General features: G+C 41.3%; 1 protein-coding gene across 2 annotated transcripts; it reads left to right on the top strand.

The window, feature by feature from the left end:
• lrrc2 (leucine rich repeat containing 2) lies at window positions 1-27194 on the top strand. Of its 2 annotated transcripts, XM_029638639.2 has the most exons (11): window positions 1-103; window positions 2474-2510; window positions 3419-3566; window positions 6997-7127; window positions 8527-8588; window positions 8705-8861; window positions 9045-9178; window positions 16420-16565; window positions 17093-17245; window positions 23729-23853; window positions 24044-27194. In XM_029638639.2, the coding sequence occupies exons 3-11, from the start codon at window positions 3430-3432 to the stop codon at window positions 24091-24093; spliced, it is 1095 nt and encodes a 364-aa protein (XP_029494499.1). In that variant the 5' UTR covers window positions 1-103; window positions 2474-2510; window positions 3419-3429; the 3' UTR covers window positions 24094-27194. The 2 variants fall into 2 exon arrangements, with proteins under 2 accessions (XP_029494499.1, XP_029494498.1); XM_029638638.2 differs by lacking the exons at window positions 1-103; window positions 2474-2510 and adding an exon at window positions 2521-3159.

Genomic DNA, 27194 nt, shown 5'->3' with positions numbered 1-27194 from the left:
ACAGAGAGGCAGACCGTTATTAGTCATCTGTATTTTAGCCTAACAACTTTGTAAACAACTAAACAAGCAGTTGAAGTTACACAGAAGCGGTCAATTTACACAGGTAAGAAAATGTATTTGTTGTACGCATTGTCTTATCACTAATCGTACCTATGGATGTCTTCATTGTTTTCATACAGGATTTATAGCTTAGGGGGAAATCTGGTTATTTTTAAACAATAATAAATGTGTGTTGTGCAATTCAAGGTACAGACAAATTACAGCAAACAACTGTTTTGGATCTAAAAGTAGAGAGAAACCAATATGTTTCCAAGTTAGATTGATAAATGACCCGACTCTTGAGCTGAAAGTAATATATATGAAGACATACATTTATGAAAGCATTCAAGCCGGTTCAAGTGCTTGCTACCATGACTTGCTACCACACCCTCCTGTAGTCTATGGACCAGGAAAAACTATCCCCAATGGTTTGTTTTTCTTTAAAACCATCTAAAATAAAGTTGTACAATCCTGAAATTCCCCATTAATGAATATTCAGTTCAGACTGTTCAACAGGGTTAAAGTCAAGTCACATGTTCTCTAGGTTTCAGTGTGGTATGACTGTGATCAGAGACCAAATGTGTCAGTGTGGTCAGAGGCATTAGAGAGCGAGGTGAGCTTAGCAAAGCTGACTGCTGTGACTATTGTGCTGTGGTGATGATTGATGTGCTCCACATATAGGGCATGGTTACCTTTAGCATACATAATATATACTGTATACAGTTCCAGTCAAAAGTTTGGACACACCTACTCATTAAATTTTTTATTTTTTTGTGTGACTATTTTCTACATGGAATGGAATCATGTAGTAACCAATAAAGTGTTAAAAACTGTTACGGCCGTCATAATGAGGAGACCAAGGCGCAGCGTGATAAGCGTACATAACTCTTTTAATGAAAAGAACGAACACTGAACAAAACGAACCGTGAAGCTATATGACAAGTGCAAAAAGGCAACTAAACATAGAATAACAACCAAGGAATATGGCTACCTAAATATGGTTCCCAATCAGAGACAACGATAAACAGCTGCCAGAACCAATCCAGGCAACCATAGACATAAACACCTAGACTAGAAAACCCCCTAGACATACAAAAACCCCTAGACAATACAACTAAACAAACCACCCTTGTCACACCCTGACCTAAACAAATAATAAAGAAAACAAAGATAAAACCAGTACACCCCCTCAAAGGTGCGGATTCCCAGCCGCAAATAAACCTATATGGGAGTGTCTGCATCTAACCTTGGTGCCCGTGGATCATCACCGGATGTTCTGGACTGGGGATCGTCGCTGGAGACTCCGGATTGTGGCCCGTCGATTGAGGCTCCGGACTGTGGCCCGTTGATGGAGGTTCCGGACTGGGTACGGTCACCGGACGCTCTGGACTGGGTACTGTCGCCGGATGCTCTGGACTGCCAAGGCGCACTGTAGGCCTGGTGCCGGCACTGGTGGTACCGGGCTGGGGACACGCACCTCAGGGCGAGTGAGAGGAGCAGGAACAGGGCGTACTGGACCCTGGAGGCGCACTGTAGACCTTGTGCGTGGTGCCGGAACTGGTGGTACCAGGCTGGGGACACGCACCTCAGGGCGAATGCAGGGAGCAGGCACATGATGTACTGGACCGTGGAGGCGCACTGGAGCTCTGGAGTGTAGAGCTGACATAACCCGTCCTGGCTGGATGTTTATTTTCGCCCTGCAAATGCAGGGAGCTGGCACAGGATGCACTGGGCTGTGCAGACTCACCAGATACACAGTACGCAGAGCCGGCGCAGGATATCCTGGTTCAAAGAGGTATACTGGAGACCAGGAGGGCTGAGCCAGCACCCTCCTTCCTGGTTGGATGCCCATAGAATAGCGCACTGGACACACCGTGTGCTCTACCGCATAACACGGTGCCTGACCAGTAACACGCTCCACACAGTAAGCATGAGGAGTAATGCAATCTCCTCGTGTGCCACCCCAAAAAAATGGATTGGGGCTGCCTCTTGGGCTTCCTTGCTAGCTGTGTACCCTCATATCGTCGCCATTCCTCCAGTGCAATCTCCACCTTGACTCCAGGACAGCGGAGTCAATCACCACCTTCCGGAGACACCTGAAACCCCACCTCTACTTAGATAGGATAAAGTAATCCTTCTCACCCCCCCCCCCCCTTAAAAGATCTAGATGCACTATTGCAAAGTGGCTGTTCCACTGGATGTCATAAGGTGAATGCACCAATTTGTAAGTCGCTCTGGATAAGAGCGTCTGCTAAATGACTTAAATGTAAATGTAAATGTAATGTTACTATATGATTCCATATGTTATTTTATAGTTTTGATGTCTTCACTATTATTCTACAATGTGGAAAATAGTAAAAAATAATAATAAATTAAGCATTTATTGTATATAGCATGATCCTTTTCTTAATCAATATCAAATGTTTTTTTACAGGAGAAATCAAGACTTTTCCTATTCAGCGCACTGAAAAGTAAGCCTGGTAAAGCATGTTTGTTCTTGTCCAATCTCGCTTGGGGAAGCCTGTGCTTCTGATGCTAATACTTGTCTTAACAACTGTAGAGTAAATTATTTGTGTAAGATTTTCTCCCAAAGCTCTAGAAAATGCATGTCAAGTCGCTATGGATAAAAGTTTCTGCTAATTGACTAAAATCTAATGTACACATAAAAGACAAAGGGCACAAAACCAATGTTTGTTTTCAAAGGCACTTCCTGCACTATGGTATTAATTAATACATTTTTATTTAACTAGGCAAGTCAGTTAAGAACAAATTCTTTTTTACAATGGCGACCTACCCTAATGGCCAAACCTAACCCGGACGACGCTGGGCCAATTGTGTGCCGCCCTATCGGACTCCCAATCAAGGCCGGTTGTGATACAGCCTGGAATCTAACTAGGTTCTGTAGTGATGCCTCTAGCACTGAGATGCAGTGCCTTAGACCGCTGCTCCACTCGGGAGCCCAAAAAAGGAGTGTCAATTGATACCAATTTCAATATGGAATCAAAGATCTACAACTCTACATCTGAACTTGTACAGTGTCATTCATATTGGCAGACACGTTTAAAACACATAACATGGAATCAACAATCAACTGTGAGATTCAACCTAACAGTTCCAGAGGTAAGATGGTGGGTCAAACGGCTAGACACAATTTTTGGATTGCCCTTGTTTTATGGTAGATTGTCATCTGATTTCTAACAAGATATTACATTTTACCCCCTTGATGCTGCTTAACTTTTAGCTAAACCCAATCCATTTTTAAATATAATTTTATAACAGATTTTCTCAAAAGGATAGAGGCTTGAGGTGAAATATCTTTTTGTTTGTGGCTATAATGTAATGTTTTTTACTTACCCTAAATGTATGCATTTTTCCACAGGGGAAATCAACATGAGGGTGGACAGGACGGTTGATATACCTGTTTATGACATCTCACTGCTCAGGAACATTTGGGAAGGCAGAGAGAAAAAATACAAAAACAAGCAGAAGAAGGAACACGAGCGAGTACAGAAAAGCGCTCTGGCAAAGTATGTTTATTAATCAAAGCTCAGAGGTTTGACAACCATATTCTAGATATATTCTCATATTATTTTTAACTTAAAGGAAAATTAAACCCCAAAACTATATTTAAGGTATTTGTTTCATTAGTCCATTGTTAATATAGTCCCATTTTTTTGCATGACAGCAATCAAGTTTTTAAGATACATAACTTTCAAAGTAGAGAAGTACCGCTGGTATGATGCATTGTGGAGAAAATATGGCGCCGACAGAGAGGGCTGCCTCACTTCTAGTCCTGAGGAAACGTAGCAGTATTTTGTATTTTTTATGTAATATTTCTTACATTGTTAGGCCAGAAAATCTTAAGTGTTATTATATACAGCCGGGAAGAACTATGGATATCAGAGCGAAGTCAACTTACCAGCACCACGACCAGGAATACGACTTTCCCGAAGCGGATCCTTTGTCCAAACCACCCAGGGCATTTGAACTGATTCCAGAGGCTGACCCAAAACAACGCCGCCGGAGAAGAGGCAGACGGAGCGGTCTTCTGGTCAGACTTCCGCGCACACCACCCACCCGAGTATATTACTCGCTAGTGTCCAGTCTATAGATAACAAGGTAGACAAAATTAGGGCAAGGGTTGCTTTCCAGGGAGACATCAGGGATAGTAACATAGTCTGTTTCACGGAAACATGACTCTCTCGGGATATGCTGTTGGAGTCGGTACAGCCAAATGGATTCTTTGTGAGTAGTGCCAACATGAATAAACATCTCTCCGGGATGAAGAAGGGTGGGGGTGTATGTTTCATGATTAACGTCTCATAGTGTAATTGTAACAACATACAGTCCTTTTGTTCACCTGACCTACACTTGACTTACAATAAAATGTCACAGGAAGGACAACAACCATCTGAGCCACTACCTGTTCACCCCACTACCATCCAAAAGGCGAGGTCAGTACAGGTGCATCAAAGCTGGGACAGAGAAACTGAAAAACAGCTTTTATTTCAAGGCCATTTCAAGACTGTTAAACAGCCAAAACTAACACAGAGAGGCTGCTGCCTACATACAGACTTGAAATCATTGTCCACTTTAATAATGTCACTTGAATAATGTCTACATATCTTTCATCACTAATCTCATATGTATGTACTGTATTCTATTCTATACGATCTATTGCATCTTGCCTATGCCGCTTCGTCATTGCTCATCCATATATTTATACAGTTGAAGTCGAAAGATTACATACACTTAGGTTGGAGTTATTAATTAAAACTAGTTTTTCAACCACTCCACAAATTTCATGTTAACAAACTATAGTTTTGGCAAGTCGGTTAGGAAATCTCCTTTGCGCATGACACATCATTTTTCCAACAATTGTTTACAGACAGATTATTTCACTTATAATTCACTGTATCACAATTCCAGAGAGTCAGAAGTTTACATACACTGTGCCTTTAAACAGCTTGGAAAATTCAAGAAAATTATGTCATGTCTTCAAACTCAGTGCCTCTTATCTTGACATCATGGGAAAATCAAAAGAAAATCAGCCAAGACCTCAGAAATAAATTGTAGACCTCCACAAGTCTGGTTCATCATTTGGGAGCAATTTCCAAATGCCTGAAGGTACCACGTTCATCTGTACAAGCAATAGTATGCAAGTATAAACTCCATAGGACCACGCAGCTGTCATACCGCTCAGGAAAGAGGCACGGTCTGTATCCTGGAGATGAACGTACTTTGGTGCGAAAAGTGCTAATCAATCCCAGAACAACAGCAAAGGACCTTGTGAAGATGCTGGAGGAAACAGGTACAAAGTATCTATATCCACAGTAACACGAGTCCTATATCGACATAACCTGAAAGGCCGCTCAGCAAGGAAGAAGCCACTGCTCCAAACAGACTACGGTTTACAACTGCACATGGGGACAAAGATTGTACTTTTTGGAGAAATGTCCTCTGGTCTGATGAAACATAAATGTAACAATTTGGCCATAATGACCATCGTTATGTTTGGAGGAAAAAGGGGGAGGCTTGCAAGCCGAAGAACACCATCCCAACCGTGAAGCATGGGGGTGGCAGCATCATGTTGTGGGGGTGCATTGCTGCAGGAGGGACTGGTGCACTTCACAAAATAGATGGCAACAAATTATGTGGATATATTGAAGCAACATCTCAAAACATCAAGCAGGAAGTTAAAGCTTTGTCGCAAATGGGTCTCCCAAATGGACAGTGACCCCAAGCAGACTTCCAAATTTGTGGCAAAATGGCTTAAGGACAACAAAGTCAAGGTATTGGAGTGGCCATCACAAAGACCTGACCTCAATGCTATAGAAATTCTTTGGGCAGAACTGAAAAAGCGTGTGCGAGCAAGGAGGCCTACAAACCTGGCTCAGTTACACCAGCTCTGTCAGGAGGAATGGGCCAAAATTCACCCAATTTATTGTGGGAAGCTTGTAGAAGGCTACCCGAAACGTTTGACCCAAGTTAAACAATTTAAAGGCAATGCTACCAAATACCAATTGAGTGTATGTAAACTTCTGACCCACTGAGAATGTGATGAAATAAATCATTCTCTCTTCTATTATTCTGACATTTCACATTCTTAAAATAAAGTGGTGATCCTAACTGACGCAAGACAGGGAATTTTTACTACGATTAAATGTCAAGAATTGTGAAAAACGAGTTTAAATGTATTTGGCTAAGGTGTATGTAAATTTCCGACTTTAACTGCATGTTTATATTCTTATTCCATTCCTTTACTTAGATGTGTGTGTATTAGTTAGTTGTTATGGAATTATTAGATTACATGTTAGATATTGTTGCACTGTCAGAACTAGAAGCACAAGCATTTCTCTACACTTGCAAAAACAGCAATCAAATTTATTTTCAGCCCTTTTTACATCTGCCAACCATGTGCATGTGACCAATAAAATTTGATTTGATTTGAACGCAGCATTATTTGATGCAAAATTAATCATACCAGCTGTATTGCTGTATTTTGAGTATATATCTTGATTTCATATATATCTTATATATATATATATATCTTGATTTCTGGCATGCAAAACATTTTGGAACTATACCAACAATGTTCTAATGAAACAAATACCAAAAGATAGTTTTTGGGTGGAGTTTTCATTTTAAATCACCTAGATTACCAGTCTGTTTGTGCCATCATGCAATTCCCTGTTTGGAGCGGCGAAATATTTGGTGTGACAAGACGAATAGCATGATGGCACAAAAAAAGACTGGTACCCCGGTAAACTAGATTCACCTCAGCTATGTGATAATAATGACATTCAACAGCAGTGTCTTTCTCGTTGCTCTCATCCAGACAATGTATTTTCAACAATTGATGGTGCTGTGATGATCTGGTCGAACCATGCCTTTTGTAAATATGCTACTACGCAAATGTCAACATTTCCAGAAAAACTTTTAAATGTTTTTCCCAAGGATCAATCAACAATGGCAGTATCGCATAGCATGCAAGACATTGAAGTCCAACGAGGTGGAAGTGCTCCAACACTACCTGACGAGAACAGCTCTGAATGAAATTCAGCCCCACCAGGATATACCAAACACAGGCAAGCTCAGCAAAACAATTAAATCATTAGGACAGCAATCCAACATGTCCCGTGAAAATGTTGTAAATGTATAAAAATAAAACAAATATGCATTTACATAAGTATTCAAACCCTTTACTCAGTACTTTGTTGAAGCCTCTTTAAGGAATACCTAGGATAGGATAAAGTAATCCTTCTCACCCCCCCGCCCCCCTTAAAAGATTTAGATGCACTATTGTAAAGTGGCTGTTCCACTGGATGTCTTAAGGTGAACGCACCAATTTGTAAGTCGCTCTGGATAAGAGCGTCTGCTAAATGACTTAAATGTAAATGTAAATGTAAGCACCTTCGGCAGTGATTGCAGCCTTGAGTCTTTTTGGGAATGATGCTACAAGCTTGGCACACCTGTATTTGGGGAGTTTTTCCAATTCTTCTCTGCAGATCCTCTCAAGCTCTTTCAGGTTGGATGGGGAGCGTCGCTGCACAGCTATTTTCAGGTCGCTCCAGAGGTGTTCGATTCAGAGACTCCTGCATTGTCTTGGCTGTGCTCTTAGGGTCGTTGTCCTGTTGGAAGGTGAACCTTCGCCTCAGTCTGGCCACTCATTCATAAAGGTCTGATCGGTGCAGTCCTGCAGAGATGGTTGTCCTTCTGGAAGGTTATTCCATCTCCATAGAGGAACTCTGGAGCTCTGTCAGAGTGACCATCGTGTTCTTGGTCAACTTTCTGACCAAGGCCCTTCTCCCCCGATTGCTCAGTTTGGCCGACGGCCAGCTGTAGGAAGATTCTTTGTCGTTCCAAACTTCTTCCATTTAAGAATAATGGAGGCCACTGTGTTCTTCGGGACCTTCAATCCTGCAGACATTTTTTGGTATCCTTTCACAGATCTGTGCCTCGACACAATCCCGTCTCTGAGCTCTACGGATAATTAATTTGACCTCATGGCTTGGCTTTTTCTCTGACATGCACTGTCAACTGTGGCACCTTATATAGACAGGTGTGTGCCTTTCCAAATTATGACCAATCAATTGAATTTACCACAGGTGGACTCCAATCAAGTTGTAGAAACAGCTAAAGGGTGATCAATGGAAACAAGATGCACCTGAGCTCAATTTCGAGTCTCATTAGCAAAGGGTCAGAATACTTACTGTATGTATTTCTGTTTTTTATTTGTGCAAAAAAACTGTTTTTGCTTCGTCAATATGGGGTATTGTGTGTAGAGTACATGTTATAATTTAATCAATTTTAGAGTAAGGCAGTAATGGAACAAAATGTGAAAAAAGGGAAGGGGTCGGAATAGTTTCCGAATGCACTGTATATTTATCTGAATAAGTACTTGTGCCATAGTTACTGTGCTCTCTCTCTTCTCACTCTCAATCAATGCCATGCTCCACTCTTTAACTGACTTTTTTTATCCTACAGATGCAAATTCCATAATTGAGGGCATCAAATTCATTTTTGAGCTGGATGGTGATAAATGGATGGTAAATTGGCTCATACCATCTCATTCTTTTTCATCGTGATTGTTTTCAGATAAAATCACTACCATTGTATGTATCCACATTATTGTTGTTTTCATGTTGTATTACTTTCAATGCAGGAACTTCCTGATAATCTTCTTGATATGACATACCTTCGAGAATGGCACATAAGAAGAACTAAAATCTGCAAACTACCAGAGTGGATTGTGCAGTTTCCGGACCTCTGCGTATTGGATATACCACAAAACGGAATTGACAAGCTGCCTGTTGAAATAGGTAATTATTATGTATCATGCATGTCCTCCTATTTGAAAATATGAAAGTTGAAGTCTCTCCTATGACTCTTTATTTGTTACATTAGCTCATTAAACATCCTTCATTTGAATTGAATTTAAATGCGATTTAGAACATATCTGTTTCTTCATTCCATTACATGTCTTTCCAATGTTTTTTTGTAAGGTCAATTAACAATGCTGAGGGTGCTGAAAGTTAATTACAATAGGCTGTCCAGTATTCCTCCAGAACTTGGTGAATGTGAGAATCTGGAGAGATTGGAGCTAACTGGAAATTATCTTGAACAGTTGCCTTTTGAGGTAAGGGGTATTTGTGTGAAATGGCTTGTGTGGTATGATATGTTCAAAAGCTCCATTATACCTTGTTCTAACATGCATCCATTTTCCTGATTTCATCCAGATTCTGATTGTGCCCAACATTTTTTGACAGGGGTAGACAATCAAAATACACATTGTGATCTGATTGTGATCAGATCTTCTTGCCCACCTCCGGAGTTAGTCATGCACACATTGGATCTGAATATCTTGCATTTGTAGAAAGATCTGGGCCTCGTTTCCTAGTTGTGACACAAATTAAGCATTACGATTATAGTACCAGATGCAGTGCTTCCCAAGTTATTTACTTTTTAGTGTTTCCCAAACAAGCACGCAGAGTGAATCTGTAAGTGTGACAGCTAAGAGCATCATTGCCATGTTCGTTTTTTTCACGTGATCCCGTCCAGTTCCCTGGTGCTGTGAAATGTAAGCTATGTCAATACATTTCACAGATTCGTTTTTAAGAATGAAAATAAATGACAAAAATAAATAACAAACAATCCATTGATTTCAAGATTTGAATCTGTCGTCTTCTTTTCTACAGTGCTTAAGCTCTAGTGCTGAGCTAATTGAATTTTGGTATTATTTTTTTCTGTGAGCTCAATGTGCACATTGCGCAGTTTCTCTAGAGATCAATCAAATCAAGCAGGCTATGGTGTGAAATAGGCTTTTAGAAGTGTGATCTTTATTTTTTTCCTTATCATTAATGCCGTCTTTTGTGTGCTTATCAATACACGAGCACCTCTTTTCAAGATTGAAGTTTGAAGTTTTAATGTCACTGTAACGCCCAGGGTGTAGTGGAGGAAGTCAGGAAGCAGAGAGTTCAGGGTAGCGCTACTTTATTTGCACCACAACGGGGAAACGACGGCAACCCAAACACGGGGAACTTAAACAGTCCAGCAAAATACAAAATACACGGACAGAGTGCAGTGTGAGAGTGCAGTGCAAAAATAAAAAGTAAAAGGTCAATAAGGATACAAGGTTAACTCAAATAGCTATTTTGTTATCTATTTATCAGTCGTATTGCTTGGGGATGGAAGCTGTTCAAGAGCCTGTTGGTGCAAGACTTGATGCACCGGTACCGCTTGCCGTGCAGAAGCAGAGAGAATAGTGCTATGGCTTGGGTGGTTGGAGTCTTTAAACATTTTCTTGGCCTTCCTACTACACTGCCTGATATAGATGTCCTGGATGTCAGGGAGCTCGGACACAGTGATGTACTGGGCTATCCGCACCAACCTCTGTAGCTCCATGCGATTGAGGGCGATGCTATTGCCATACCAGGCAGTGATGCAGCCAGTCAAAATGCTCTCAATGGTACAGCTGTAGAACTTTTTGAGGATTTGAAAGCCCATGCCAAACTTTTTCAACCTCCAGGGGGGAAAAGAGGAGCTATCGCGCCTTCTTCACAACTGTGCGCGTGTTTGGACCATTTTAGGTGTTTAGTGATTTGGAAACTTGAAGCTCTCAACCTGCACCACTGCAGCCCGTCGAGGTAGATGGGGGCGTGCTCGCTCCCCCGTTTCCTGTAGTCCATGATCAGCTCTTTGGTCTTACTGACATTAAGGGAGAAGTTGTTGTTCTGGCACCACACTGTCAGGTTACAGATCTCTTCCCTGTAGGCTAACTCATCATTGCCGGTGATCAGGCCTACCACCGTCATGTCATCAGTAAACTTGATGATGGTATTGGAGTCGTGCGTGGCCACGCAGTTGTGGGTGAACAGGGAGAACAGGAAGGGACTAAGCACACACCCCTGTGGGGACCCTGTGTTGAGGGTCAGCGTGCCGGAGGTGACGTCGCCTACCCTCACCACCTGGGCTCGGGCTGTCAGAAAGTCCAGGATCCAGTTGCAGAGGGAGGTGGTCAGACCAAGAGTCTTAAGCTTGGTGGAGAGCTTGGAGGGGACAATGGTGTTGAATGCCAAGCAGTAGTCAATGAACAGCATTCTCACATACAGTATGTATTCCTCTTATCTAGGTGGGTAAGGGCAGTGTGGAGAGCAATTGAGAATGCGTCATCTATGGATATTTTGGGGTGGTATGCAAATTGGAGTGGGTCTTGGGTGTCTTGGTGTCAGCTTCTATCCTATCAATAAAATAATTTGATTAAGTCATACAAAAGTTTGAATTTGATTAAGTCATACAAAAAAACAAATTTAAGGTTTTTTCTTTATTTAGACTATTTTCTACATTGTAGAATAATTGTGAAGACATCAAAACTATTAAATAACATATGTAATCATGTAGTAACCAAAACAGTGTTAAACAAATAAAATACATTTTATATTTGAGATTCTTCAAAGTTGCCACCCTTTGCCTTGATGACAGCTTTGCACACTCTTGGCATTCTCTCAACCAGCTTCATGTGGTAGTCAGCTGGAATGCATTTAAATTAACAGGTGTGCCTTGTTAATTTGTGGAATGTCTTTCCTTCTTGTTGCTTTTGAGCCAATCAGTTGTGTTGTGACAAGGTACGGGTGGTATTTAGAAGATAGCCCTATTTGGTAAAAGACCAAGTCCATTTTTTTTTTTTTTTCACATTTATTTAACCAGGTAGGCCAGTTGAGAACAAGTTCTCATTTACAACTGCGACCTGGACAAGATAAAGCAAAGCCGTGTGACAAAAACAACAACACAGAGTTACACATGTGATAAACAAACGCACAGTCAATAACACAATAGAAAAATCTGTATACAGTGTGTGCAAATTAAGTAAGGAGGTAAGGCAATAAATAGGCCATAGTGGCGAAGTAAATACAATTTAGCAATTAACACTGGCGTGATAGATGTGCAGATGAGGATGTGCAAGTAGAAATACTGGTGTGCAAAATAGCAGAAAAACAAAATCAAATAAGGGGAGGAGGTAGGTAGTTGGTAAGAACAGCTCAAATAAGGCAAGAACAATATGGCAAGAACAGCTCAAATAAGCAAAGACAAATTACAGTCCATCATTACATGAAGATCAGTCAATACGGAAAATTTCAAGAACTTGGAAAGTTTCTTCAAGTGCAGTCACAAGAACCATCAAGCACTATGATGAAACTGGCTGTCATGAGGACCTCTACAGAAAAGGAAGACCCAGAGTTACCTCTGCTGCAGAGGATAAGTTCATTAGAGTTACCAACCTCAGAAATTGTAGACCAAATAAATGCTTCACAGAGTTCAAGTAACAGACACATCTCAACATCAACTGTTCAGAGGAGACTGCATGAATCAGGCATTCAAGGTCAAATTTCTACGAAGAAACCACTACTAAAGGACACCAATAATAAGAAGAGACTTGCTTGGGCCAAGAAACACGGGCAATAGACCGGTGGAAATCTGTCTGATGAGTCCAAATGTGAGATTTTTGGTTCCAACCGCATCAGTTGACCTGGCCCCCACAATCAATTGACCTCAACCCAATTGAGATGGTTTGGGATGAGTTGTACCTCAGAGTGAAAGAAAGGCAGCCAACAAGTGCTCCTCAGCGCATGTGAGAACTCCTTCAAGACTGTTGGAAAAGCATTCCTCATAAAGCTAGTTGAGAGATTGTCAAGAGTGTGCAAAGCTGTCATCAATTTGACAACAGCCAGTGAAAGTGCAGGGCGCCAAATTCAAACAACAGAAATCTCATAATTAAAATTCCTTAAACATACAAGTATTATACACCATTTTAAAGATAAAGCTGTTGTTAATCCCACCACAGTGTTCGTTTTCAAAAGGCTTTATGACAAAAGCATTCCATGCGATTATGTTAGGTCAGCGCCTAGTCACAAAAAACGCAATTTATCCAGCCAGAGAAAGGAGTCACAAGAAGCAGATATAGAGATAAAATTAATCACTAACCTTTGATGACCTTTATCAGATGGCACTCATAGGACTTCATGTTACACAATACATATATGTTTTGTTCGATAAAGTTCATATTTATATCCAAAAATCTAAGTTTACATTGGCAGACCCCTGATTCAAACAGCTTTTATTCCCTCCCCCTTCATAGAAAAAGCCTGAAACAATGTTCTAAAGACTGTTGACATCTAGTGGAAGCCTTAGGAAGTGCAATCAGACTCAATGTACACTGTATATTGGATAGGCACTCACTTGAAAAACTACAAACCTCAGATTTCCCACTTCCTGGTTGGATTTTTTCTCAGGTTTTCGCCTGCCATATGAGTTCTGTTATACTCACAGACATCCTAAAATGCATATCTCAGCTTCTGGGCCTGAGTAGCAGGCAGTTTACTCTGGGCACCTTATTCATCCAAGCTACACAATACTGCCCCCCCAGCCCAAAGAGGTTAAAACATTTTTGGTTACTACACGATTCCATATGTGTTATGTCATAGTTTTGATGCCTTCACTATTATTCTACAATGTAGAAAATAGTCTAAATAAAGTAAAACCCTTGAATGTGTAGGTGTCCAAACTTTTGACTGGTACTGTATGTATTTACACACAAAAACAGTTGAATAATACAATATTTAATAAATTGTCTTCCTCAAACAAAGGGGGTGATGACACAATCTTTGCAAGAGGGAGGCATTCTGATTTCATTGGTCCTCAACTCGCAGCTCTAACACTTCATTCAGGATAAATGGAGTTAGCCCTGAGTTAGTCTGCCCCTGAGCAGGTTAGATCTGAAGGATTTGTTGCCATAGAAATTGACCTGACTAAAAGGTAAGTCATAATCATATGACTGGTTATCCCGAGTTGAACTCAGAGTTGACCAAAGTTACGTCACTAACTCCTCAAACCTGATTTGTATGATACCACTCTGGTCTCATAGACTAGATGTAACATCGTAAATGAAAATCCAAAATTAACCCTAACCCTTTAACCTAACTTCTAACCTTATCCTTAAACCCTAGCCTACCTAACGTTAGCCACCTAGCTAATGTTAGCGTTAGCCACCTGTTACTGTAATTTAATTATGCCAATGTGCTTTCATCAATTGAAAGCCCTTAATCTATTTTATGAGAATTTCTAAGATTTCTTGTTTGCATAAAATAGACGCAGACCAGTCTTTCAATAATAGGTAATAGAATTTATTCTCGGAGCGTGCTCCCACTTAATCACGTGCAGCAGTTTATATACAGATCATGACGTCATTTCATTTGCTTTAACAGAATCCCCTCCTCTCGACTGGGACAAAGTAAGGTGAAAAGTTCATTCTAACTTACTAACACACTCCCAGATAACTTTTGACCCCTCAACATGATTGATTACCACTGAACTGACAGTTTTAATTAACAGAAAACCCAGGAATGCACTCACTGCCTTATCTAAAAACCCCAGAGCTAAGTTTCTGTAGGTTCAACGTTAGGTTAACGACATTATTTGTTTACACAGTCCCCAACCCATTAGTTTCTTCCTAGTTGGAATGGTGTTCATTAACTTTAATTACTCCTTGTCCGTGTCTCACAATCCCACCTTATGAACTCATATAGTTAATCAGATATAATAAAACAGAGTATAAGTTTACTTAGTTACAGTTCCATTTAAAATGATTTTTTCAGTCATATTAATCATAATTTCCTAACACCACCTAGCTAACATTAGCCACAACAAATTGAAATTCATAAAATATCATGTATTGCATATATTGAACATATTGTACGAATTGCCATTTCTGACATATACGGATTGTAATTCAAACCATATCATGCTAATTGTAATTTGTAACATATCATACGAAATGGATGATGGACATCCACAAAGTAATACATACAAACGTAATATATCATACTAATTAGAGTGTCCCAGATTTTTGTTTACTATGTTACATCTACCCTAAGCCCAGGTTGCAGCACTCAGGCAAAGTTGCAGTGGGTTGGTCGGCTTATTGAGGGAGACACAAGGTCAAGCAGTCTGATCATCTCCTCTCGTGGGACCCTGTATTTTTTAAGGAAAGCCCCATCATTGTGAGTCTGCAAAGGGCTCAGGTTGTTGTGAATATGCACATTTATATACACCAACCAACTGCGCGGCAGTCGCTGCAAGTTATGTTACAGAGCAACAATCCTCTGAATAGCAGCCATGCTATATTACTGTTGTTCCGCTGATCTCTGACCTCTAGCTGGATGTTTATAGTGTCCATGTTCTTTCCAAAAGTGTCTGGAACTCTATTGGAGGGATGCAACACCATTATTTCTCGAGAAATTCCATAATTTGGTGTTTTGTTTATGGAGGTGGAAAATGTTGTCTCAGACGCCTCTCTAGAATCTCCCATAAGTCTTTAATTGGGTTGAGATCTGGTGACTGAGACTGCCATGGGATATGGTTTACATCATTTTCATGCTTATCAAACCATTGTGACCACTTGTGCCCTGTAGATGGGGGCATTGTCATCCTATGGGGGAATAGCCATGGTAGCCAAAATAATGGCCTATCCATCATTTTTATATATGACTCTAAGTATGATGGGATGTTTATTGCTCAGGAACCACACCTATGTGGAAGCACCTGCTTTCAATATACTTTGTATCCCTCATTTACTCAAGTGTTTCCATTATTTTGTCAGTTAACTGTATTAGAACCAGGTATTTCCACTGAGTGTAAAAAACATTAAGAACACTCTTTCCATGATATAGACTGACCGGGTGAATGCAGTTGAACGCTATTATCCCTTATTGATGTCACTTGTTAAATCCACTTCAATCAGTGTAGATGAAGGGGAAGAGACCGGTTAAAGAAGGATTTTTAAGCCTTGAGACAATTGAGACATGGATTGTGTATGTGTGCCATTTAAAGGGTGAATGGGCAAGACAAAGGATTTAAGTGCCTTTGAATGGGGTATGGTACTAGGTGCCAAGAGCACTGGTTTGTGTCAAAAACTGCAACACTGCTGGGTTTTACAAGCTCAACAGTTTCCTGTGTGTATCATGAATGGTCCACCCAAAGGACATCCAGCCAACTTGACACAACTGTGGGAAACATTGTAGTCAACATGGGCCACCATCCCTGTGAAACGCTTTCGACACCTTAAAGTCCGTACCCCTATGAATTGAGGCTGTCCTAAAGGGGGGCTACTCGATATTAGGAAGGTGTTCTTAATGTTTGTACACTCAGTGTGTATACTGTGCAACAAGCAACAATGGCGAACCACAACCATGCGAAAACTTAACAAAAATGCAAAAGGTCTCATTCTGTGATGATAATGTTTTATAAGGCCTTTATTGTAGGGATTTGTTTTCTTGCTACTGTTCTTCTATGTAAACACAGAATAAATCAGAGTCTTTGTTTCAGTTAAGCAATCTCAAGAAAGTCACACATCTGGATATAGCAGAAAACCAATTTGCCAGCATACCCATCTGTGCTCTTCGTATGACAAGCCTACAATTGTTGGATATGAGTATCAACATGTTGACGGATTTGCCTGAGGATATGGACAGGTATGTGAAGCATAGCCTTAATACTATAACAGATTACCATTTCATCATTCATCACTCACACATTACCATAATGTATTATCATCATGATCATCTAATGATAAAAGTTTCATATTCATAAATTATATTAAAATGGTTATAATGATGACATGTTTCCACTTTGGGTGGGGGCAACCTTCTGCCTGGAGAGCTACTGAGTGTGCAGGTTTTTTCTCCAACCCTGCTGAATGCTCTGTTAATCAGCTGCTCATCAGGATCTTGATTAGCTGGGGTGTATTTGCTAGTGCAAATCGTAGCAAAGTATTTGGCAACGAAAAATGTTCTGCATGAAAAACTAGTTCATTTTTGGACAAATTTAGGTAGGACCCTCCACGTTTTGTCGCATTTGCTTTGGTTTAGTTCCTAGTGAGTACACCCCTGAATTAGATATGTGTTGGGTTAAGGTAAAAGCCTGTACCTTGTAGCTCTCTAGGAGAAGGGTTGGCCGCCGCTTCTTTAACTATTCCCAATATCTCCTGTGTCCGATTCAGGTTGGAAGAATTGGAATCCTTGTTTGTTCATAAGAATAACATGTCATATTTGCCAAAGTGTTTGGTAAATATCACTACACTCAAGATGATTGTTGTTAGTGGAGACACATTGATCTGCTGGCCTTCAGGGCTTAAAGAAAATCCTGCCATCAAGTAAGTCTGACGAGATGACTGAGAGTTATTAGTATCATAATATCACTGTATAACTACGCCTGATGGTCACATATACACTATATATACAAAAGTATGTGGACACCCGTTCAAATGAGTGGATTTGGCTATTTCAGACACACCCATTGCTGACAAGTGAATATATTCGAGCATACAGTCATGCAATCTCCAAAGACAAACATTGGCAGTAGGAAGGCCTTACTGAAGAGCTCAGTTTCAACTTGGTACTGTCATAGGATAAAATTCTATTAAATTGTATTGGTCACATACACATTCAGCAGATGTTACTGCGGGTGTAGCGAAATGCTTGTGTTTCTAACTCCAACAGTGCAAAACTATCTAACAAGTAACATCAAACAATTTCACAAGAATACACACAATACACACAAATCTAAGTAAAGGAATGGAATTAAGAATATATAAATATAAGGACGAGCAATGTCAAAGCGGCATAGACTAAGATACAATAGAATAGAATACAGTATATACAAATGAGATGACTAAATCAAAATATGTAAACATTATTAAAGTGACTAGTGTTTCATTTATTAAAGTGGCCAGTGATTTCATGTCTATGTACACTACCGTTCAAAAGTTTGGGGTCACTTAGAAATGTCCTTGTTTTTGAAAGAAAATCACATTTGTTGTCAATTAAAATAACATCAAATTATATCAAATTGATCAGAAATACAGTTAATGTTGTAAATGACTTTTGTTTCTGGAAAGGGCTGATTTTTAATGGAATATCTACATAGGCGTACAGAGGCCCATTATCAGAAACCATCACTCCTGTGTTCCAATAGCACGTTGTGTTCGCTAATCCAGGTTTATAATTTTAAAAGGCTAATTGATCATAAGAAAACCATTTTGCAATTACGTTAGCACAGCTGAAAACTGTTATTCTGCTTAAAGAAGCAATAAAACTGGCCTTCTTCAGACTAGTTGAGTATCTGGAGCATCAGCAATTGTGGGTTCGATTAATTTTAAGGGCTCAAAATGGCCAGAAACAAAGAACTTTCTTCTGAAACTCGTCAGTCTATTCTTGTTCTGAGAAATGAAGGCTATTCCATGCGGGAAATTGCCAAGAAACTGAAGATCTCGTACAACGCTGTGTACAACTCCCTTCACAGAACCTGCAAACCGGCTCAAACCAGAATAGAAAGAGGAGTGGGAGGCCCCGGTGCACAACTGAGCAAGAGGACAAGTACATTAGAGTGTCTAGTTTGAGAAACAGACGCCTCACAAGTCCTCAACTGGCAGCTTAAATAAATAATACCTGCAAAACCCCAGTCTCAATGTCAACAGTGAAGAGGCGACTCCGGGATGCTGGCCTTCTAGGCAGAGTTGCAAAGAAAAAGCCATATCTCAGACTGGCCAATAAAAATAAAAGATTAAGATGGGGAAAAGAAGACTGGACAGAGGAACTCTGCCTAGAAGACCAGCATCCCGGAGTCGCCTTTCACTGTTGACGCTGAGACAGGTGATCTTTTTGGCCTTACCGTGACATCGGGTGCTATAGGTGTCCTGGAGGGCAGGTAGTTTGCCCCCAGTGATGCATTGGGCAGACTCTGGTGAACCCTGAGGTTGTGGTCGGTGCAGTTTCCATACCAGGCGGTGATACAGCCTGACAGGATGCTCTCAATTGTGCATCTGTAAAAGTTTGTGCGGGTTTTAGGTGCCAAGCCAAATGTCTTCAGCCTCCTGAAGCTGTTGCGCCTTCTTCACCACACTGTCTGTGTGGGTGGACCATTTCAGTTTGTTAGTGATGTGTCCTTTCGATGTGGATAGGGGGATGCTCCCTCTGCTCTTTCCTGAAGTCCACAATAATCTCCTTTGATTTGTTGACATTGAGTGAGAGGTTATTTTCCTGGCACCACACTCCCAGAGCCCTCACCTCCTCCTTGTAGGCTTTGTCGCTGTTGGTAATCACGCCTACTACTGTTGTGTCATCTGGAAACTTGATGATTGTGTTGTAGGTGTGCGTGGCCACGCAGTCATGGGTGAACAGGGAGTACAGGAGGGGGCTGATTACACACCCTTGTGGGGCCCCAGTGTTGAGGATCAGCGAAGTGGAGGTGTTGTTTCCTACCTTCACCACCTGGGGGCGGCCCGTCAGGAAGTCGAGGACCCAGTTGCACAGGCCTGTGTTCAGATCCAGGGCCTCAAGCTTAATGTGGAGCTTGGAGGGTACTATGGTGTTGAATGCTGAACTATATAACTATTCCATGATCTCGCCATCACGGTTGACAACTCCATTGTGTCCTCCTCCCAGAGCGCTAAGAACCTTGGCGTGATCCTGGACAACACCCTGTCGTTCTCAACTAACATCAAGGCGGTGGCCCGTTCTTGTAGGTTCATGCTCTACAACATCCGCAGTGTACGACCCTGCCTCACACAGGAAGCAGCGCAGGTCCTAATCCAGGCACTTGTCATCTCCCGTCTGGATTACTGCAACTCGCTGTTGGCTGGGCTCCCTGCCTGTGCCATTAAACCCCTACAACTCATCCAGAACGCCGCAGCCCGTCTGGTGTTCAACCTTCCCAAGTTCTCTCACGTCACCCCGCTCCTCCGCTCTCTCCACTGGCTTCCAGTTGAAGCTCGCATCCGCTACAAGACCATGGTGCTTGCCTACGGAGCTGTGAGGGGAACGGCACCTCAGTACGTCCAGGCTCTGATCAGGCCCTACACCCAAACAAGGGCACTGCGTTCATCCACCTCTGGCCTGCTCGCCTCCCTACCACTGAGGAAGTACAGTTCCCGCTCAGCCCAGTCAAAACTGTTCGCTGCTCTGGCCCCCCAATGGTGGAACAAACTCCCTCACGACGCCAGGACAGCGGAATCAATCACCACCTTCCGGAGACACCTGAAACCCCACCTCTTTCAGGAATACCTAGGATAGGATAAAGTAATCCTTTTCACCCCCCTTAAAAGATTTAGATGCACTATTGTAAAGTGGCTGTTCCACTGGATGTCTTAAGGTGAACGCACCAATTTGTAAGTCGCTCTGGATAAGAGCGTCTGCTAAATGACTTAAATGTAAATGTAAATGTATAGTCAATGAACAGCATTCTTACATAGGTATTCCTCTTGTCCAGATGGGATAGGGCAGTGTGCAGTGCAATGGCGATTGCATCGTCTGCGGATCTATTGGGGCGGTAAGCAAATTGAAGTGGGTCTAGGGTGTCAGGTAAGGTAGAGGTGACATGATCCTTGACTTGTCTCTCAAAGCACTTGTGAGAAGTGAGTGCTACGGGGCGATAGTCATTTAGTTCAGTTACCTTTGCTTTCTTGGGTACAGGAACAATGGTGGCCATCTTGAAGCATGTGAGGACAGCAGACTGGGATAGGGAGAGATTGAATATGTCCATAAACACACCAGCCAGCTGGTCTACACATGCTCTGAGGACGCGGCTAGGGATGCCGTCTGGGCCGGCAGCCTTTCAAGGGTTAACGCGTTTAAAAGTCTTACTCTTGTCGGCCACAGAGAAGGAGAGCCCACAGTCCTCGGTAAGCGGGCCGCACCGGTGGCGCTGTCTTATCCTCAAAGCAGGCGAAGAAGGTGTTTTGTAGTCCGTGATTGTCTGTAGACCCTGCCACATACCCCTTGAGTCTGAGCCGTTGAATTGCGACTCCACTTTGTCTCTATACTGACGTTTTGCCTGTTTGAATGCCTTGCAGAGGGAATAACTACATTGTTTGTATTCTGCCATATTCACAGTCACCTTTCAATGGTTAAATGCAGTGGTTTGCACATTCAGTTTTACGCGAATGCTGCCATCTAGCCACGGTTTCTTTTTAGGATAGGTTTTAATAGTCACAGTGGAAACAACTTCTCCTATACTCTTCCTGATAAACTCAGTCACTGTATCAGTATATTCATCAATGTTATTCTTGGAGGCTACCCGGAACATATTCCAGTCTGCGTGATCAAAACAATCTTGAAGTGTGGATTCCGATTGGTCAGACCAGCGTTGAATAGTCCGTACTTCCTTTTTGAGTTTCTGGCTATAGGAAGGGCGGAGCAAAATGGAGTCATGATCAGATTTGCCGAATAGAGGGCGGGGGATGGCCTTGCAGGCATCCCGGAAGTTGGAGTAGCAGTGGTCAAGTGTTTTAGCAGCACGAGTACTACAGTCGATGTGTTGATAGAATTTTGGTAGCACTTTCCTCAAATTTGCCTTGTTAAAAATCCAGCTACAATAAATGCGGCCTCAGGATATGTGGTTTCCAGTATGCATAAAGTCCAGTGAAGTTCTTTGAGGGCTGTCGTGGTATCGGCTTGAGGGAGAATATACACGGCTGTGACTATACCCGCATTTGATTGTGAGGTGTTCTAGGTCAGATGAAGAAAAGGACTTGGTTCCTGTTTGTTATCACAATCCCACAATGATTAGTAAATCATTTAACATATACCCCCGCCCTCCTTCTTCCTGGAGAGATATTTATTTCTGGCTGCGCGATGAACTGAGAACCCAACTGGCTGTACGGACTCAGATCGTAAATCCCAAGAGAGCATTGTTTCCGTGAACCAGAGTATGTTACAATCCCTGATGTATATCTGGAAGGAAATCCTCAGGTCATCAACTTTATTATCGAGAGACTAAACATTACTGAGTAATATACTCGGAAGCGGTTGGTGCTGTGCGCGCTTCCTGAGTCAGAACGGTGATGTTTTGGGTCAGCCTCTGGAATCAGTTAAATTGCCCTGGGGGGTACAAACAAAGGATTTGATTCAGGAAAGTCGAATTCCTGGTCGTAATGCTGGTAATGCTGGTGAGATATCGCGGCACTGATATCTAAAAGTTCTTCCCGGCTGTATGTAATAACACAAAAATTATTCTGGCCTAATAATGTAAGAAATAACACATAATCAAAACAAAATGCTGCAGCGTTGCCTAGGGGCTAGAAGCATGGCTGCCCTCTCTATCGGCACCATTTTTTTAATCGACCCCCTTAGTGCCAACAAGTCAGTTCATCAAATTTCTGTACTGCTAGAGTCATCTCAGTCAACCGTAAGTGCTGTTATTGTGAAGTGGAAACGTCTAGGAGCAGCAACGGCTCAGCCACAAAGTTGCAAGCCACAGAATCTCACAGAACGGGACTGCCGAGTGCTGAAACGCGTAGCGCATAAAAATTGTCTGTTCTCGGTTGCAACACTCACTACCGAGTTCCAAACTGCCTCTGAAAGCAACGTCAGCACAATAACTGTTCATCGGGAGCTTCACGAAATGGCTGAGCAGCTGCACACAAGCCTAACATCACCATGTGCAATGCCAAGCGTCGGCTGGAGTGGTGTAAAGCTCGACACCATTGGACTATGCAGCAATGGAAACAAGTTATCTGGAGTGATGAATCATGCTTCACCATCTGGCAGTCCGACGGACTAATCTGTGTTTGGCGGATGCTAGGAGAACGCTACCTGCCCCAATGCATAGTGCCAGCTGTAAAGTTTGGTGGAGGAGGAATAATGGTCTGGGGCTGTTTTTCATGGTTCAGGCTAGGTCCCTTAGTTCTAGTGAAGGGAAATCTTAATGCTACATTATACAATGACAATCTAGACAATTCTGTGCTTCCAACTTTGTGGCAACAGTTTGGGGAAGGCCCTTTCCTGTTTCAGCATGAGAATGTTCCCGTGCACAAAGCGAGTTCCATCCAGAAATGGTTTGCCAAGATCGGTGCGGAAGAACTTGACTGGCCTGTACAGAGCCCTGACCTTAACCCCATCAAATATTTTTGGGATGAATTGGAACGCCGACTGCAAGCCAGGCCTAATCGCCCAACCTCACTGATGCTCCTGTGGTTGAATGGAAGCAAGTTCCCCGCAGCAATGTTCCAACATCTAGTGGAAAGCTTTCCCAGATCAAAATGAATCAAATCTGTAACATATTACATCATATACTACAACAAAGATCATGTTATATGATCCCATGACATTTGTTCTAATGAAGGGGGAACTAAATCAAATGGGGGAACAAGATTGGGACAACACAGGATAATTTTGTCTGTATTAAAAAACTGGGTCCAGATGATAAATATTAAATTAAAATGGAAAAGATTGCAAATGGGATGGGTTGCCAAAAATAACTAACTGGAAGCCACACCCCCAATAAGCCACAAATATGACTGCAATTAAGTTTATATCCTTGTGCTTCTATGCCACTGCCTATTTCATTTGTTCATTTAGCAAACAAGACAGCTCATATTCCAGTGCCTTTATCACAGTCAACCACCTAAATTTGATCTTTAATTAGCTATAAAATTGCAGGAAATTATCTTTAAAACTGCAACATTTTCTCTCAGCCGTATGGCAAAATGTAAAGAATAGCATGAGATTAGCTATAAAACAGCACATTTTTCTCTTTGCCCCATGAAAAAAAATATATATATTGGCCCATGCCACTGTTTTTAACATATAAACTAACTCCATCATATGATTTTGCAATCTGATATGCCTTTTCTTTTCAGATTCATTAAGCTATATGACAACATGGTTGATGAAATAATGGAGGGGGATGATGAGATATTGGAAACAAGGCAAGACCATCACAAAGAATTTATGCAGACATACATTGACACAGTGAAGGACAGAGGTAAGACATCGCTTTTCATATTTGTGGGTTGTTTCACTGTTGGCCAAGTTAGCAATCACTTAGCAAGACATTAGATCCATCCACCACAGACGATTTCTTTACCACTCAAGGCACTCATATGTCTATTACTGTATTATTGTGTAGCCTATAAATGCAGAGTTTGACATGTAAATGTATAATTTCTCTCCAGAAACTGCCCCAACATACACCACCAAAGTGTCATTCTCATGCTGTCTGTAATGGAGATTCAGATGACCAGAAGAAAACGGACAACCATGCTGCTGTGCATGCATTGCATGTCAATCCTCTGAACACTTGTAAACAGTGGCCGAGTTCCAGGCTGACTACATTGCAGATGCATGCCAAAACTCACATCACCTGGATAGATGTTTAACACAGGGGCGTAGGCATACTTGTCAGTGTTCCAAATGGGATATTATTTACTTAAACATACAAACACCATCAGATAGAATTCATAGCAAGCAGTGCATTGGGTTAGTCAGATTTGAATAAATATAACAGAAGAGATGAACTGGAATTATTATTTTTTTAAATTTAAATTTCACCTTTATTTAACCAGGTAAGCTACTGCGACCTGGCCAAGATAAAGCAAAGCAGTGCGACAGAAACAACAACACAGAGTTACACATGGAATAAACAAGCGTACAGTCAATAACATAATAGAAAAAAAGAAAGTCTATATACAGTGTGTGCAAATGGCATGAGGAGGTAAGGCAATAAATAGGCCATAGTAGCAAAGTAATTACAATTTAGAAGATTAACACTGGAGTGATAGATGAGCAGATGATGATGAGCAGATGATGGTGTGTAAGTACTGATACTGTTGTGCAAAAGACCAGCAAAGTAAATGAAAACAATGTGGGGATGAGGTAGGTAGATTGGGGGGGCTATTTACAGATGGACTATGTACAGCTGCAGCAATCGGTTAGCTGCTCAGATAGCTGATGTTTAAGGTTAGTGAGGGCAATGTAAGTCTCCAGCTTCAGCGATTTTTGCAATTCGTTCCAGTCACTGGCAGCAGCGAACTGGAATGAAAGGCGGCCAAAGGAGGTGTTGGCTTTGGGGATGACCAGTGAGATATACCTGCTGGAGCGCGTGCTATGGGTGGGTGTTGTTATCGTGACCAGTGAGTTCAGATAAGGCAGAGCTTTACCTAGCATAGACTTATAGATGACCTGGAGCCAGTGGGTCTGGCAACGAATATGTAGCGAGGACCAGCCGACTAGATCATACAGGTCGCAGTGGTGGGTGGCATAAGGCGCTTTGGTAACAAAACGGATGGCACTGTGATAGACTACATCCAATTTGCTGAGTAGAGTATTGGAAGCTATTTTGTAGAGGACATCGCCGAAGTCGAGGATCGGTAGGATAGTCAGTTTTACTAGGGTATGTTTGGCGGCGTGAGTGAAGGAGGCTTTGTTGCGAAATAGAAAGCCGATTCTGGATTTGATTTTGGATTGGAGATGTTTGATATGAGTCTGGAAGGAGAGTTTACAGTCTAGCCAGACACCTAGGTATTTGTAGTTGTCCACGTATTCTAGGTCAGAACCGTCCAGTGAATGACATTCACTCTCATGGGATGGGTTGCCAAAAATAACTAACTGGAAGCCACACCCCCAGTAAGCCAAAAATATGACTGCAATGAAGCTTATATCCTTGTGCTTCTATGCCACTTCCTGTTTCATTTGTTCATTTAGCAAACAAGACAGCTCATATTCCAGTGCCTTTATCACAGTCAACCACCTAAATTTGATCTTTAATTAGCTATAAAATTGCAGGAAATTATCTTTAAAACAGCAACATTTTCTCTCAGCCTTATGGCAAAATGTAAAGAATAGCATGAGATTAGCTATAAAACAGCACATTTTTCTCTTTGCCCCATGAAAAAAAAAAATACACAAAATTGGCCCATGCCACTGTTTTAACATATAAACTAACTCCATCATATGATTTTGCAATCTGATGCCAAAGCAGTCTATGACATTTCACGCAACCATTGGTTGATGCAATGCAATGTCTGCAATGAAGTTGACCTGGAACAGTTCAGTTAGTTTTTAAGATTATGGATGGGTTAATGTTGTGCCATGATTACTAGTCTCTGCTGGAGTGCAATATCATTTTAAAATGTTGCAATATAGTATGCTGTGTGATTTTTACTTGACATATCAAATGCCTTTTGGGGACCTTGCATTTTGCAAAGGAAAGCATGGTCCCCCACTTTTTAATCCATGATCAATAAGGCTTGTAAATGACATGACCATATCGATATACATTTGTTAGGTGTAGAATTTGTGCAGATTGGGCTAGCACTAGCTTCAATATTTACGAAAGGTCTCTCACATGTTATGGGAGACCATACGGTAGTTGTAATATGGTATATGTGTTCTGATGTGACCAAACACTTGTTGCATTGCAATAGTTAAAGGCCTGAATCTAGGTTTATATTATTATATTTTTCTAACTTTTTTCTCAAAGACAACAATAGTCAATCAAGTTTACTGAATGAGTGTCTGGGATGCTGAGTGTTCTGCAAGTGAGCAGTTTGTATGATTTGTTATAGACAATGCTGTATGATTAAACACTTTCGAAGTCTGCACTCTGATACCAAGAGCAAATATGAGGAATCCTTTCCACAAAATCTAATTTTATATAATACCCACATAATGGTGGTCAAAATGTGTGGATTATAAATCCATACATACTAGTATAAATTATGTAATGCAGACATCCAACAATGGCTATACATTTCTTTATTATTGTAGATATTATTCAGAATTATGATTTAAAAGAAAACAAAGCTATTACAAATGCACAACCCATGAAGAAATAATTCAACATCATTTAAAAAAAAGACCTCAAAATAGATTGAGCAAAAATATAAAACGCAACATGTAAAGTGTTGGTCCCATGTTTCATGAGTTGAAATAAAAAGAAATCCCAGAAATGTTCCATACGCACAAAGCGTATTTCTCTCAAATTTTGTGCACAAATTTGTTTACATCCCTGTAAATGAGCATTTCTCCTTTGCTAAAATAATCCATCCACCTGACAGGTGTGGCATATCAAGAAGCTGATTAAACAGCATGATCATTACACAGGTGCAACTTGTGGTGGGGACAATAAAAGGCCACTTTAAAATGTGCAGTTTTGTCACACAACACAATGCCACAGATGTCTCAAGTTTGTTGGGAGCATGCTGACTACAGGAATGTCCACCAGAGCTGTTGCCAGATAATTGAATGTTACTTTCTCTACCATAAGCTGCTTCCAACGTCGTTTTAAGGAATTTGGAAGTGCGTCCAACCGGCCTCAAAACTGTA

Source organism: Oncorhynchus nerka, linkage group LG27 (assembly GCF_034236695.1).
Source record: "Oncorhynchus nerka isolate Pitt River linkage group LG27, Oner_Uvic_2.0, whole genome shotgun sequence".
Classification (NCBI taxonomy): domain Eukaryota; kingdom Metazoa; phylum Chordata; class Actinopteri; order Salmoniformes; family Salmonidae; genus Oncorhynchus; species Oncorhynchus nerka.
This window is presented reverse-complemented; position numbering and strand designations above follow the sequence as displayed.

Excerpts from the sequence above, each read along its gene's own strand:
- lrrc2 (XM_029638638.2), top strand. The coding sequence starts at position 3,114 with ATGGAATCAACAATCAACTGTGAGATTCAACCTAACAGTTCCAGAG. Across the intron at positions 3,160-3,418 it reads TCAACCTAACAGTTCCAGAG|GGGAAATCAACATGAGGGTG; the intron begins GTAAGATGGTGG and ends ATTTTTCCACAG. Across the intron at positions 3,567-6,996 it reads CAGAAAAGCGCTCTGGCAAA|GATCAATCAACAATGGCAGT; the intron begins GTATGTTTATTA and ends GTTTTTCCCAAG.